The following is a 15,264-nucleotide window of genomic DNA, read 5'->3' on the forward strand; positions in this document are numbered from 1 at the left end:
GGTTGTTGTAATCCAGCATTACAAACTGACAAGAATATATAGATATGGATATTATAATGACATATGAAACATGGAAATGCTATAAAAATGGTGAATATTTTGTCCAAGTTTAGCAGATTTTATGTGACTTGATAGGTAGTGGACTAGTTGCACAGTCACATTATTACAGGGCAGCCATGCATTAGGATCAAGGAATAATTCTTCTTTCCTTTTGCGGTAATGCTTGGGAATTAAACCTTTGCATGGAGGGCATTGTTTCATAACCAGTACTTCCAGCTACTTTAAAACCATGACAACTTGTTATAGCATATTGATAGAAAGGAAGGTTGAGAATAATGGTTGCATGATAATGGGTTGCAAAGAGGGATCGAGGAGTTCTTGCAAAAGATGAATTACGAAAGGGTGGTGGATAAAACCTACAGTGGCAGCCAAGGGCATTTTACGTTTCTTTTAAAGCTTCAGGACCTTATGTTACATTAAACTTTCAAATCAGACACAAACAAGACATCAGAAAAATGATTTTTAGAAACAAGAATCTTTTATTCTTAAACAGAAACAAGGTTCACAAGATCAACACTTTACAATTAAATCCTTCAAATTGACCTTTTGCAATGCTGCATGCAGTGCAGCTCCCTATTGCGGTCATGGTGAATCTTCCTCAGCAGTATACCTCAGACAAACCACACACTTTGTAAGTAAATGTTTCTCCACAGAAATGACTCCAAAATATGCTAGAAATAGAGAAAATGGTGACAAGACTAAAACTTTGTCATAATCGACGGCAATAGCTCAGTGAGGAGGTTACACCTTACGTACCTCAAACGGTCTCGTGACCATGGAAATCATTTATCGTTATGGAAAATTAAACAACTTAGCCTGTCGAACATCCTGGGTCATGAGAAATTTCCCAATTAAGCCCCAATAATTTTGACAAGCCCTTTTTCTGAGTCTGGTCCACAAAATGCCAACAAAAAGTGTATAATTATGTATTCCTTAACATTTTTTTGAGCAATCTGAATTTGTTTTAACATCAAATAGAGTTGCACATCTATGTTCACATAGTGTGTGGTATGCACATGGCACAATTTTAATACATTGACTGTCCCATAGTGGAGGATTCATGATGATATATCACTCGTAGAAGGTAGTCAACAGTGAGATCCACAGTGACTCTATCACTTGAAGAAAGGTCAGAAACATCCAAGATCGTCACAATAAATATGTACAAAGTAAAACATTTATGACATAACACTATCTACAGGTGAGAATATCACTTGTATGACGTCACGACACATTGAGAAAATGCACAACCATGTAAAGCATCATAAAACTATGTAATGTAATAACAAGATTATGTCAGGTTATATCGTACTAGATGTTACTATTGTCACCAAATTTATGAAGAGATATTAATTATTACAATCCAGAAACAATTTCCATCGGAGAGAGAGAAAGAAAAATTCTTTCTTTGCTTGACATATCCCCAGCCCCACTCCTCCCCCTGCTTTTTGTTTGTTTTTAACTCAATCCAAACTTGTTCACTTTGTAAATCCAGAAAGATTATAAAGTAAAACCCACTGTTCCTTAGTCTAAGTGTATACAGAGGTAGCTATTTGAAAAACTCGCTCATAATTATAAATGAAAATGCACCATCGACACCTTTTGAGCAAATGTGAAGAAATGTTTAATGGCGATCAGTATAACGATCTGTTTTTGTTGTTTTATTGTGTTTTTTTTTTAATCTTTGTATGAATTTTTTTCAAACCTTTTTCTTAGAAGTGGGATTATTGCAGGAAAATAAAATTCGCTGTTTAGGATAAATGTTCCAATCCATATTTGTAAACCACGGTGATATAAAACATTAAACAGATACAATGATAACAAAACTTAAGTTGTTTCTTATATAGATGCTTAACCTGAAGGGACAAAAAAGATAGAGGTTCTTATTATTTAGTTCAGCAGATAAAAACAAAATTAAAAAAAATACTATTTAAAGCAAGGATAATCAAGATGGAACATGTTTTGTAATTATTATGTAAAATGTCACACAGTACATTAACTGTAACATTAACAACACTTGCCTCTGAAGGTAACTTGATGAATGTTTGAGGTAAACAGTGTTAACAAATTTGCAACCAACTGATCCTAATCCGGTACGACTGAAGAGTCATATACAGGACGCAACCACCTTTTTGTACGGAGGGAGAGGGGCAAGCGGCCTCAGATGTTAACTAGTCCAGGGGAGGGGTCTATGGGGAGGGGTGCCTCCTCTTTGTTGAGAAATTTTGTAAAAGTGGAGGGTGCTTACATGTAACCTGATGCTATACTTTGTAATTTTGGAAACATATTTGATGGATTTTCAACTGTTTAGGTTGAACTGCATATACATGTTCTACATTTATGTACTGTACACTAACATTGTTTGTACTATTCTGTCTGCTACTGGGGGAGGGAGTTGAGGTTGCCCCCCCCCAATGCTTTCCTGGGTGAATTGAAGCCCACCAGATGTGTAGAGAGTTGTGCCCCTGGTTATATGTAACTAGCACTTTTGTATAAGTCAGGTGTTTTCTAGGCAACTTCACCAGTCATTTCTTCTACCTATCAATGTTTGGCATTGTTAGCAACTTATTGCTCCTTTTCAAAATTTATTGTTAGACTATATCTGTGATAATTTTTCTACTCAGCATTGAACACAACTATTGGAATTATTAAGATTGAAGTACAATTAAAGATAAAGTCACTGTGTTGTTTACTTTAAAACATGATTGTTTCTTACAATGTTGTGCAAATATAACATAAAGAAGTTACTATTTATACACAGTAAAACCATTTCTGATATTTGAAAACATTATGTTATGTTTTTTAATACAATCAGTGTTAAACATATAGCATAGTTTGCTACTGCCCATCATTGGCTTCTTAATCTGTGATGCACACATGAATGCAGGCGAGGAGGGGAGGGGGGAGGGGTGGTGAATGGTGATACAAGAAGGTGGCTTCAATGATCCCAGGGCCACATCCCCCCTCCTCTTTAAAATCCTGGATCTGTCCATGTAATCTTTTACCTTTAACAACGGGACCAAGTCATGATCAATTCCATTAATCTCAACTTAAGACATCAAGTAATCTTTTTGCGTTCAAGAAAAAAGGCATCATGCTACTTTTCAATTGAAGGGTAATGCTCATTCATTGTTCAACTTAAGTCATTTGGTATTTGGAATTTTGGCTTCACTTTTCATGAAAACTGAAGGAACTCCAATCTCTCCTGCACTCTCCCATCTCCCCTGCCCCCCCCCCCTTGCTCACTCTAACCCTCACATCATTGTTCAGGAGCACCTTTTGAATGAATATATTTGTAGTTGGTATTTAAAATGATTCTTGTGGATACAAAACCTTGTCACTATTCCTGATAACATTCTTTACATGAGTCTAATATTGTCATGTTTGTAAATTTATGAAGTTAATTCCTTTAAGATTTTTATCATCTTAATTTATCTTGTACAAGACACTCATCAAGAATGCAAAATGAGCAATGAACTGTTTCACTAGTGACAACCAAATTGCGTAGTCTACAGCAAGGTTTTACGACTGTTGGCATTTTATTTTGTGAACTTCCTAAGATGATCAACTACCTTACATTAGTTGTGAATAATTTTGGGAGGACAAACATTCTTACCCATAGGAGAAGTGTGTTTTGTGCATTTTCCCCAAAAAATGATCAAATAAAAATGGACCCTTGATGAACTTTAACCTTACATTATTAAACACCTTAATTGTCCCACAACCCAATGAAAAGCTGTTTTATGCATCTTTTATGAAAAAAAGATTCCATATTTGTAGGAGAGCATTTCCTTCAGAATTATTTTTCAACTTTACATCAAAGTTTCTTTGCAACAACCCACAGCATCTTGTATAAGAAGCAGTAGTTTGTAAACCGAGGACAGTTACGTAAAAAACATAGATGGATGGAGGCTTGTCGAATGCATAAGCTTAACCAACTCTGACGGTGTGAACTTACAAAACATTGCATCAATGTTTGACTTTTGTACATGTCAAGCATCTGTTAGAACCCAAACATTTTCATGAATGATTTGAAAACAAATTTGGCATGCTTGAATCTAGTCAAAAGACTACCAGATGGAAGTCGGTAAGAACAATTACTGTTTGTAATAAGAAAGAAGTCAGTGAGTGTAACATTAAAGAAATACTTTATAAAACAAAACAACAAAAATTGGAAACAAAAATCTATAAGCTTTCATTGATATAAACGTGGAGAACTGGAGAATAAAAGTTAATAAAAAAATACTGGTCTACCATGAGAAAGGAAACATTACAGGCTAAAATCGAAGATGCCAATTGATTAACGTAAAATAGGCCTTGAAAACAATGATTTGAGAGACAAATCTGAGACTTAACTCAGATTGGCAGTATCTAACAAGCTTCCATCTATGAAACTATTAATTTCATTCAAATACTGGAGTTTCAACTTTGTGCACTTCTGACAATTTCTAAAAATGAACTAATTTTGGTTAACACATGATTTTGCCTGCCACAAAATTTTTTTTTAAAAATTAACAAGTTTTCTACTTGGTTTTGTACAGGATTTTTATTTATTTATATTTATTTTTTGTATGACCGGCAGGTTAAAGTTTCCTTTGGATGAAACCACATTCTAGGTGAAATGTAATTATCAAACATCTCCACCGTCTAGGATCCTCTATCCATCTCCATCTCCTGCTTGTGCCTATCGTTTCCTCTTTTTGTTTTCGTTTCTCCCGTTTCAAACATCTGATCTGCGAGCAGAGGCAATTGTCATTTTGCTCTCACAACTTCATACTTTATTGAGACCCTGGATCTCACCTGCTCTGAGTGTTAATTTCCTTAGAGTGCGTACCCCACAATTACTACGGCAACGAGTGAGTTATGATACATCATTCTCAATAGAGATTAGATAGATACACATGTACACAACTTAGCTATTCCACTTGGGAAAGTTCTGTTTTGTCTGTACAAAGGGTAGGAATAACAACAATAGGCTACCATGAAAGATAAAACTTTACACACACAAAAAAAAGAAAGAAAAAAGAAAGAATAATAATATTAAAGAAGAAGAAGAAGAAGAAAGAATAAAGCCAAAATATTACAACACTTATCAACAAAAAAATATCCAAAATCTACATTCTTTTGTCTCAATTATATAAAAAAGATTAAAGCCCAAAAAATAAAATAAAATGAAGTAGAAGATTAAGGAAAGAGAAAAATACATTATCGTGCAAAAAGCAACTAAAAATTCAATCAAAACTTAAAAGAGATTGAGTAAGAGAGAGCGAGAGAGTGAGAGGAAAAAATAAAAGGAATGACACCAAACGAAGATAGATAGTACATGCTTTTGACATAAATTTGAGTTATTTTGTTGGTATTACAAAAAATCCCATTGCACAAGTGATCTGTCAGCTTTTATAACAGAGAGTACTACCAAGTCCATTGCATCTACCCCTAACTCTCGAGGATGTATGGTCTGAAGAAACTGTAATAGGATTGCACGATTACGTCCAGTTTGTGAGTACTAAACAGGGAACCCACCACGTGATAAAATGGCAGTTTTCAATGAGAAAAGAGAGGTACATTATTGACCATCTCAAGACCAGGCCTGCAAATAATCACAGAATTGTGTTTTATCATTCCGACTAATCTTCCTCAAGATTCTCAGTTTTCACTCTTTCTGTCGATTAGACATAATCTGTAAATTCTACCCTTACGCCATGCGTTGGACCACGTGAAAACTGGTGATCGAAATAACAACTTCAATTCACACTTGCCTGTGATCAGATCCACATTTCCAAGTATCAAAGAGTATTTCTTATTCAGAATCTGCATCTTTTTTCATCAAGTTTGCCAGATTTCCATAAATAGCGATATAATCTGAAGGTGTAGCACTCTCACATTTGATTTGGTTTCCTGTGTCAAGCTTATCAAGTTGGTTACTCATGTACATACAGAAGGACACCCATGCACCCCCTCCTTCCCCCCTACCACAATCGTCCTCTCCCAATACCACCCTCTTAAACTCCTCTACAACATTTTGGTAGCTCAAAACAATGACCATGAGTTCAACAGTTGACCTTTGCTTCATATTCTGAAAAATCCTGATCAATGCTGTTGGTAACCCTAATGTGCGGCAATGCTATACCTTTTTTCCTCTGCACCATTGTTTGATTATGAGTTTGGATACAATGCTGCATTATCCTATGATGTATATAAATACCTGAAAATTACTCCAAAGTAGCATTTTTGTGTATGTCCTACCACCCCTCCCCTCCCCCTCCCCCTCCCATTTATGTTTATAAATATTTGACCTCTCTTCTGAAAAAGTCAAATACTTAATTTAAGTTCATTATTCATTATGGTCAGCATCTCCCATCCAATACTTTATAACAATTCATGAATATGGTAAACTATGATTAAAAATGTGATGCATATTCAAAAGTTAATTACTAAGCTGAAGATGTATTATGCAGACAAGAGAAGCTTTCCGAGCATACTGTAGTCGCTGATCTATTCTTTCTATGACAGCCTACATCTTAATAGCCCCAAATTTCATCAAATTTAAAAAGGAAAAATAGTTGCTACTCATGTCACAATTTTAGTTTTCACATTGAAAACCTACATTTCTCTTTCAATGCACAACACTATCAGACGCAATTACTTGTTACCATAGTTACTACATTTTTTTCTTTTTTATAGAGAAGCATGGATTGACCCTTGACCTCAACAAGGGTTCTGCAATATTTCTTACATCTTAAATGTCAGCAATACACTGAATAAGGGCTAAGCATTGACTGGCAACAAATGGTTATGAAAGTAAAGAGAAAGGGTTCAGGTTTTGTTTTATGCAAAAAAAAAGGGGGGAAAAAGCAGCTCTTGGATTAATTTGGCAAGTGACTTGGCACTAAGTGAACAAAGACTAGAAATGGCAAGGACCATGTAATGAGATGGTAATGAGATGCACATACAGCCTCAATATCAAATATCTACACCACGCCAAAGGAATAAAAGAAACAGCTGAATATGATGTGCCCAAAACACAAAAAGAAGGAAAAACAACAGAACAAAAAGTACGTCTGGCTTAAATACAAATATAAGGAAACAAAGAGAAATGATAATAAATATTAAAGTTAACTCTGTGCCAGCTATGATAAGAAAAAACTGACAAGGAAAAAGTCTGACAATGTACAAATATGTTTAATTTCTTTCTTTCAGTTTGATGTTACCAAACCAGTCAGAGTGTGTGAAGCATTTGAGTGTGTTTATCGATTGATTGTTTATTCACTGATTTCAATCAAAAGAAGCGTTCAAACTAACACTAATCAAGCTCATTCAACACATCTCGATACACCTTGACAACTCCTGAAGGGATCTGAATTCCAGCAGACGTTGGCTAACTTCACGTATCATTTTTTAGCTCCGTACAGAACATATTCTCGTCTTTATTTTTCTATTTTTAAATTCAGTTGCAGTTTTTCCTCTTTTTTTGTTAATTTAAATAACAGAAGCACCACTACTGTGAGTGAATATTAAAAATGAATGAGTTTTTTCCTGATGATATTTCTTTTTGCTGATTCTAAAGATTTCCATCTCTCTTTGACTATAATACTTACAATAGAAACCCACAAGATGACTTTTTCCATACTATAGTTTACATAATTATTTTTTTTCTCACAACTTTATAATATGAAAACTCTATGACAAAATATTACATACTGTTACATCCATATCAAAATATTTTATTAATAATAATAATAATCATAATAAATCTAGGCTGTTAATAGCAAGAAGCATCAGCAAGCATACATCTACACATCCGTTGATGGTTAATATTACATAAAAGCAATTTCTCAGTAGCTGACCACCAACATCTACCATCTCTAACAACCCATGCTTGCTGAAGAAAATCTCAACAAACCCCCCCCAAAAAAAAAGAAAAAAAAAAAAAAAGCTTTTCGATAACAAGTTGATATTTCTTTTCAAGGTTTCAAATTAGCAATAGAAGTAATTTATATCAAACCTTTTACACAAGATACAACCCCGCTGTCATTCGTACCATCCATAAGACTACTCATCTACTCTCTATTTATAATATCGAGATACTCTCCAGTTTTTGCTCCATGTCCCCCCCCTCCCCCACTATCCTCTCCTGAGCATTGATCTTGCATATATTTCCCTGTTAAAAAATCCACATTTCACCCTTTCTCTCTCTACCCAAGTGCTATGGTCTAACACCTTTCACCAATTATTAATATTTTCATTTCAGAGAGTGACATTACTACAGCTTGGATAGCCGCTGCTTTTTTTGGTAGTGTGTCAATTTCAAATGGATGCCTCTTCTGCTGCCAAAGGTTTCTTAAAGAAGCAGTCAGAGAAAAAAAGAGGTGAATACAGTTTGCCATTTTGCAATTTCCTTATTCTTTTCTCTCTCTTGTGTTTATTAAAATCTTTTTTGGCAAAAAGAATGAGAAAAAGAAAAAAACATTGTCAGTACTCTCTGCTCACATCAATTCAAGGATATTTATTTCATTTATTCATTTGTTTTATTTCGTCACCTATTTTACTTTTAATATTCAAACAGAAAATGACAAGGCTGTGTCTGATATTACATTAAAATGATATAGATAATAAAACATGAGCTGCACACCCTTAAGCCTTCAGTTAATTTTAACTACCGATCCCATGATGCACTCTAGTCAATGACAGTTGAGATAGCCTTATCGTTGAGAGGGTCGCGGGTGTACGTGAATCCTTTAAACTCTGCTTGGTCGATGGATTTCACTATGCTCGAATCCACAGCGGTCAGGACCGGCTCTTCTCGAGTGAAATCAGAATCAAAGTTATTCACGTCTTTCTTAAATTTCTGTGAAATGAGTGATAAAGAGGAGTAGAACATTGATCGAGAGAGATATCAAATTAAGTTAAAAAATAGAGATATAATAACTGACCTGCTATGATTATTTGATCAAAGTCACAAAAAAGGTAGCTCTACAAATGTCAAATTTTCTGATAAAATTTTCTGATAAATACAAAATGCCAAAACTCTCAATACACCACATGTAAAATTGTAATATATATGTCTAAGGCAGCGTGTCATAAAGAAAAGCTGCAGCAGCTCCAAGACCCATGGCAGCTAAGCTGCATTGGAACCAAACAGTAGAGATTACCTCAGCAGACCGGCAGTGCCTATTAAAGTGAGACTGCACAGCACAGAAAGATTTGCATTCTACACTGCCTGGTTGCAGGATGCTGCAGTCCCTATCAAGCATCCTACTTTAGATGCAGTGCCTTACAAAGATGTACATCTATTCAACAAGCAATGTATCTATAGTATGAAATATGACTTCAAACATGGAACAAGTGTACTTGTTTGAAGTACAGCCAAAAATGGCATTCACGTTTACACATTGCTATGGTAACCAATTCAGACTTCAGGCCCCGCACACAGCCATATTGTAATATTCTATGAGGTGCTGTGCTTTCCTGAAGACGAGGACCCATTTCATTGAACACTGAACACTATTTTCTTGTTGAATTAAAGGTGCTTGGATGTAGAATGGTGCTATATTTCGCAACCCTTTGCATTTGTTGTTGAAAAGTTTGCAATCAAGGTTTTTTGACTTATTAGCAACTCACAACAGTATTAAAACTTTACTAACATGAGACTGAATGGAGCGCACATGCCTAAGCTGTCTCACCGGCAGTTTTCATACGCTGAATTCATCGAATCAGACAGAAGAAAACAACTCACAATTTTGGGTTTAAATGGAGGTTCAACTTTGAGCTTCTCCAGTTCATCCCAGTTGATGTCTCGGAAGAACGAATGTTGCAGGATGGATTGCTCTCCACCTTGAGGCTCAACACATCCCAGCCTCTTAGAAGGATTCTTGGTCATGAACTGTAAGATAAGCGAAAGAGAAATCTAGGTCAAGCTTCTTACTTGAAAAACCGGACGGAAACACATTTGCTTTGCCCTTATTAAGCTATGATCCACCATTGAAAAGAGAGTTCCTGGAACACAATGGCATAGTAAACTAACCAAAGAAAATAGAGGGACACTATTAACCCACCCACTTCCCTCTGCTGCGGCCTATTCAGACCCAAACCACAGGAGTTATTACATGCCACTTGTGTCAATCCAATTTGTCAGTAAATAGAGTCTGTTATTATTCCGTGGGCAGAAAAATAATATTTCCCCAATGTTATTAAATTCCTTGTTTCTTTTGAAACTTGTTACAGATTTATTGGTATAAAAGATTAACAAAGAAACTGTCAATTATGGATTAGGACATAATGTACACCCTTGATATTAGTTGGTGGCTGCTCCATCACAATAGTTTATTGATAATCCTACAGATATGCACAGGAAAGGAAAATCTTGACTATATTCTTCAAAAGTCTTAAAATGTCTTTACAACAAGCAACATGAACCCATTCGTTATACCTGCCTTATATTTAATCCCTTTCTGATAATGAAAGGATAACATCATGATACATTTTTATTCCTTTGATTTCTCTGTCTTTTTATTGTTTTATTTGTTTTAAGGTTGTGTAAAGCGCCTAGAGGCCTTTTGGTATTTGGCGCTATTTTAAGAACTTATTTATTATTATATTATAATGTATTATTATTATTATTATTATTGCTATTATTGCTGCCTCATGATTTGGTTGCAATGCTAACGCCTTGTATTGTTTCAATGCTATAATCTACCTGAGATCAACTTAAAAGGTGGATAAGGTACTCACAGCTTTCAGGATATTAGTTGCCTCTTTGCTGAGCCAGACTGGATACAAGACATCATCATGAAGTATAGAATCAAACAGGTCGTCTTCATTGTCTGCTTCAAATGGTGGCTGGCCTGCCATCATTTCATACATGAGTACACCGAGGGCCCACCAATCAACAGACGGACCATAGTCCAGTTCTTGCAGGATCTGAAGAAAGACAAGGAAGACTGTTTTTAAACACACGATACCAGAAAAGTAACATGGAAGGAGGCTGGTTGTGGTCTCATGTATCTATTCTTTTCACTTCTGGTTAGAATTTATGCAAGTTACCGCTGTGCTGCTCTTATCAACTCCAACAAGTTTTTCCTCTCGACTCAAGAAGTGGCGCTTATAAGCTGCATGGGTGCCTCCAGATTTGGGACAATGAAAACTTTACCAGCGCCAATTTATACTTGTATAAAGTAGGTTAGGCCAAAATACACCTGGCATGACAGGGAGGTAGGTTAAGACATGTTCATGTCTGCAATAGTACTTAACAAGATTGGAAGTGTCTCTTGTGACATTCATGCAAATACAGTTTCTACTCAAGCATGTTTGATGTCGAGAGAGGTTACTCTGGTAACCAGACCGTTGTGCTTGCGGTCAAGTGGGTTCATGGCGTGACACAATTCGACAACAGACAAAATACATGTCCAATTGCAGGGAACTGACATATTAGTTTGTTTTGTTAATATTCCAAAATTCTGGTGAAACTCTGACAACCGGTGGGGATTTCCAAGGTGGGAGATAATCTGACGCCATGAGTGACGAGATCGTACGTGATTTTGCTCACCTCTGGGGCGATGTAATCAGGGGTTCCACAGAATGTTGCCGTAGTTCGTCCATCACTGATTCCCTCCTTGCACATACCAAAGTCAGCCAGTTTGCAATGGCCATTCATGTCCAAGAGGATATTGTCTAACTTCAAATCCCTGGTTCATGAAGAGAGGGAAAAGTTTGGTTTGTTTGGTTACAAAATGCAAAAAAAACATCATTTTGTTCATATCGCAAATATGACCTTTGTAGCTCAATATAGAAATTTAATGAATTTGAGGAAAAGCCTTTACCATCTTTTATCTCCTGTTTTCCTTTCATCTTACTTGCTCTTTGTTCTTTGTGAATCTTACTCTATTCATCGTTTAACGATTCAATGAATATTACTTTCTATCTGTCTATTGTAAATAGTCTGTTTTCATTTCAGTTCCCATTTGAAGAAGATCCTGCTAGGAGGGAATGGTCAAGCCATTTAACTTTTATAGTGAAAAATCCTTTACAAGAGATGTTTAAAAATTCTATATAAACTCAATTCTGAAACTGTTCACAGGGGTAATATATCAAACTGAACAGGTTTATTAGATCATAAGGAAGTCACTCAAGCATTTTAATACAGTTTTGGTCACTCATGAAAACTGTATTAACTCTGATAGGGATATATAATGCATATAGTCTTTCCAGTCAATAAATACCTAGCTTAGAGAGTGACAGACAAATTTTACTCTAGAAATATTCTGACCTTTGAATTTAAGGCTTATAGAAAGTGTCTATTAAAATTAATTCAAAGACAATCCTTCCCATCAAATTTGTAAGTTGCATCAGATGAGACGTGCTTGGTATGATGGTGAGAGCTGTTACTTTTATTATATGGAAACTGAGAGATACGACCAGACATGTAAAATATTCATGCTGTTTGTTACAAAGTGATTTATTCCTTAAAAGATATTGAGTTCCTCCTCTTGAGTCTCTTGAGAGCAAATTATCTTGAATTACAGCACGATTAAAATATTTTATTTTGTATATAAATTTTATGTTAAATATCAAAATAATTGCTTTACTTTATATATATTAGCAATTAAATCTAACAGCTTCCCACACATTTGATATCAACTATTCAGCATATAGACATATAAATGATGGATTCAAACAGGACTCACAAATGGCTTGACTAGAACAGTAACATGAACAGGACCTCAAAGGTGGGCGGGAGGTGGAGGTGGGGAACCAAATATCCCCCGAATAATTTAGGTAGAGGCGTATGAATATTTATGGATGGGCTGTGTGCTGTTCAAAAGATTTGAGAATGAGGGTTGAGGATGTGGGGTCATTGCATGCGACTCCCATGTAGGGTGGTCCTTTCTCCCCCCCCCCACCCTCCTCCCTAAAAATATCAGAGATTCAAGATCAAACGGTGTGTTCTGATGAATACTTAGACTATAAGTCAGGTCTATAATTAGGTCTGAATTCTAGGTTATGCTAAATCAATACATTTTGAACTTTGAAAAAGCTGATGATGGAGGGAGGGGGGGTAGGGGAGGGGGAGGGTCGGTAGGGTGGAATTTGTGCATGCCATTGGACCTGCGTTCAACACAGTTAAGGTTTACCTTACTATTACATGGAAAAAACAAAATTAATAGTTCAGACTAACTTCCTGGGACATAAAATTAAGGGGTGTTGTCTTGATACAGCCAATCAATCAACAGCTGAAGGTGCTTTATGGAATCCCTTACAGAGCTATTCTCCAATCTATCAACTCCATGTGGGTACAGGTAATTAACTGTAACTCACACCCTACCCACAGTTAAGGTATGCGAGATAATTAAAAGGACACAACTTACACTGGGTTAGAGCATACAAACACAGCTTTATTTAATGAGAGCCCATTTCACTCAAAGAAAAAGAACCTGGCATATCACTGATCAACGCCAGCCAAGTTTTAAACCATCCCCCCCCCCTCCCCATTTAAGAGCCATAAGCAGGGACTAATGAAAAAATTTCTCTTTGTTAAATTTTTACCGAAGGAGAAGTAAAAATATTGAAAATGAAGGGGGAACCTAATGTCACACTTCTCATGAAATTTTGTAGTTACATGCCAAGAATGACAAAGAATCCAAACCTGTATATGACTCCATGCAAATGCAGGAACATGAGTGCCAGAGTAACTTCAGCTGCATAAAACCTGGCTCTGGCTTCATTAAATTTACGAGCTCTCTGGATCTGAAACATGAGATCACCTCCGTTGACGTACTCCATGACAAAAAATAGTCGCTCCTGCAAACAGAGGATGGAGAAAGACTGTTTAATAGAGTTGCCAAGACTTGGTTAATATTACTTACTGCCTGAATGAAACATTCCAAAGAAAGAAAGAAAAAGCAAAAATAGAAAGAAAATAGAAATAAAAGAAAACCAAGAGCATTTTCTTTTCTTTTTTCTTTTTTGGGCCAGCAAAATTGTTTGTGCCTTTATTTCAAAGTGAGCCTAAAACACATTTAACCATTTTCGCTTGAAATTTAATCTTCATTCTTTATTTTCCAAAAATGTTCACTTAATGTTAATCTTCTTTCTCTAAGACTACTTATTGATGATGTTACTGCTGTTGCTGTATTTTGTCAGTTTCAACACTTCCCTCAACTACATGTGTTAATGAAAAAAATATCTTTGACTCTTTAAACGCTGTGAGCTGACAATATGCTTTTATCGTTTTGTCTCTGTAATATTGTCATTACACAAAGTTGACTTTGCAGGATGACTATCGGCGTAACAAAAACCCAGTTCTAAACAGAGTATGACCATAGTTGCCACGGGAACATGACTGAACATGTTCTACATCTGTCTGTTGTGACACACATTTTGGTTTACATGCATATTCATGTCATGTATGACCAACACAACTTAACTACTCTTAAACTATATGCTTTGCGTTAAAAGGCTGTAACCTTCTTCTGCCAAGCCCCTGGTCGTACTCACTCATAATCTCATACATCGTGAGAGATGATACATGTTGTAGCAAACATTTATCTCATTTTGTGACTTATTAAAACATTTTCTCCAATATAGAAGATGTTGTGTCCCACAAAACAGTGATTCATCATTTCTTTCATTTTCATTTTCATTTTCATGTACAGTGAGACGACTCACTAATTATTCACCTTCTTATGTCTTTGGGGTGAGATTATGAAAATAATTTGTCAAAGATCATGATAAGATGGGGGGAAGGCTGAATGTAAGCTTACAAATTGCGGATGAAGAGTAATTTGTGGACTTTATCAACAAGTAAGTATCCTAGTTGCAAGGCCAATGATTGTTTATCATCAAACCTTTACAAGTGCTGGACTTGAATATTGACAAGAATCAATAATTAGCATATATGTCTGAGCTTTGAGAGGACATCTAGATTTTTGTTAACATCTGTGTGAGCTTTGAGAGGACATTAAGTAATACGTTGACATCTATGTGAACTTTGAGAGAACATCAAGTAATATGAACAAACCATTTCACAGCTTGCATATATCTTAAAGCAGTTTTATCACATTGAACAGACAGATGGCAACAAAACTAACAGCTAGAAAACAAGTATTATAGTCAGACAGGAGGTTAAAAATGGATCTTTTTCACTGTCTATTTATAAATAAATGAACCATAGACTCTCATTGATAAAACATAATGGCTTCTGTGAAT

At 35.7% G+C, this 15,264-nt stretch overlaps 1 protein-coding gene across 2 annotated transcripts in view; it reads right to left on the reverse strand.

Moving 5' to 3' along the window:
* Nucleotides 1-516: 516 nt before the first annotated feature.
* The window catches only part of LOC139971160 (protein kinase C epsilon type-like), a 97,903-nt gene continuing 83,155 nt past the window's right edge, over nt 517-15,264 (reverse strand). For both annotated transcript variants that reach the window (XM_071977397.1, XM_071977398.1), the window contains exons 11-15: nt 13,703-13,857; nt 11,606-11,744; nt 10,792-10,980; nt 9,797-9,943; nt 517-8,908 (exon numbers count right to left, since the gene is read on the reverse strand). In XM_071977397.1, the coding sequence (XP_071833498.1) occupies nt 8,738-8,908; nt 9,797-9,943; nt 10,792-10,980; nt 11,606-11,744; nt 13,703-13,857 (801 nt within the window). In that variant the 3' untranslated portion in view covers nt 517-8,737. The remainder of the gene's footprint in view (nt 8,909-9,796; nt 9,944-10,791; nt 10,981-11,605; nt 11,745-13,702; nt 13,858-15,264) is intronic.

This window comes from Apostichopus japonicus, chromosome 8, assembly GCF_037975245.1.
Source record: "Apostichopus japonicus isolate 1M-3 chromosome 8, ASM3797524v1, whole genome shotgun sequence".
NCBI classification, from domain to species: domain Eukaryota; kingdom Metazoa; phylum Echinodermata; class Holothuroidea; order Aspidochirotida; family Stichopodidae; genus Apostichopus; species Apostichopus japonicus.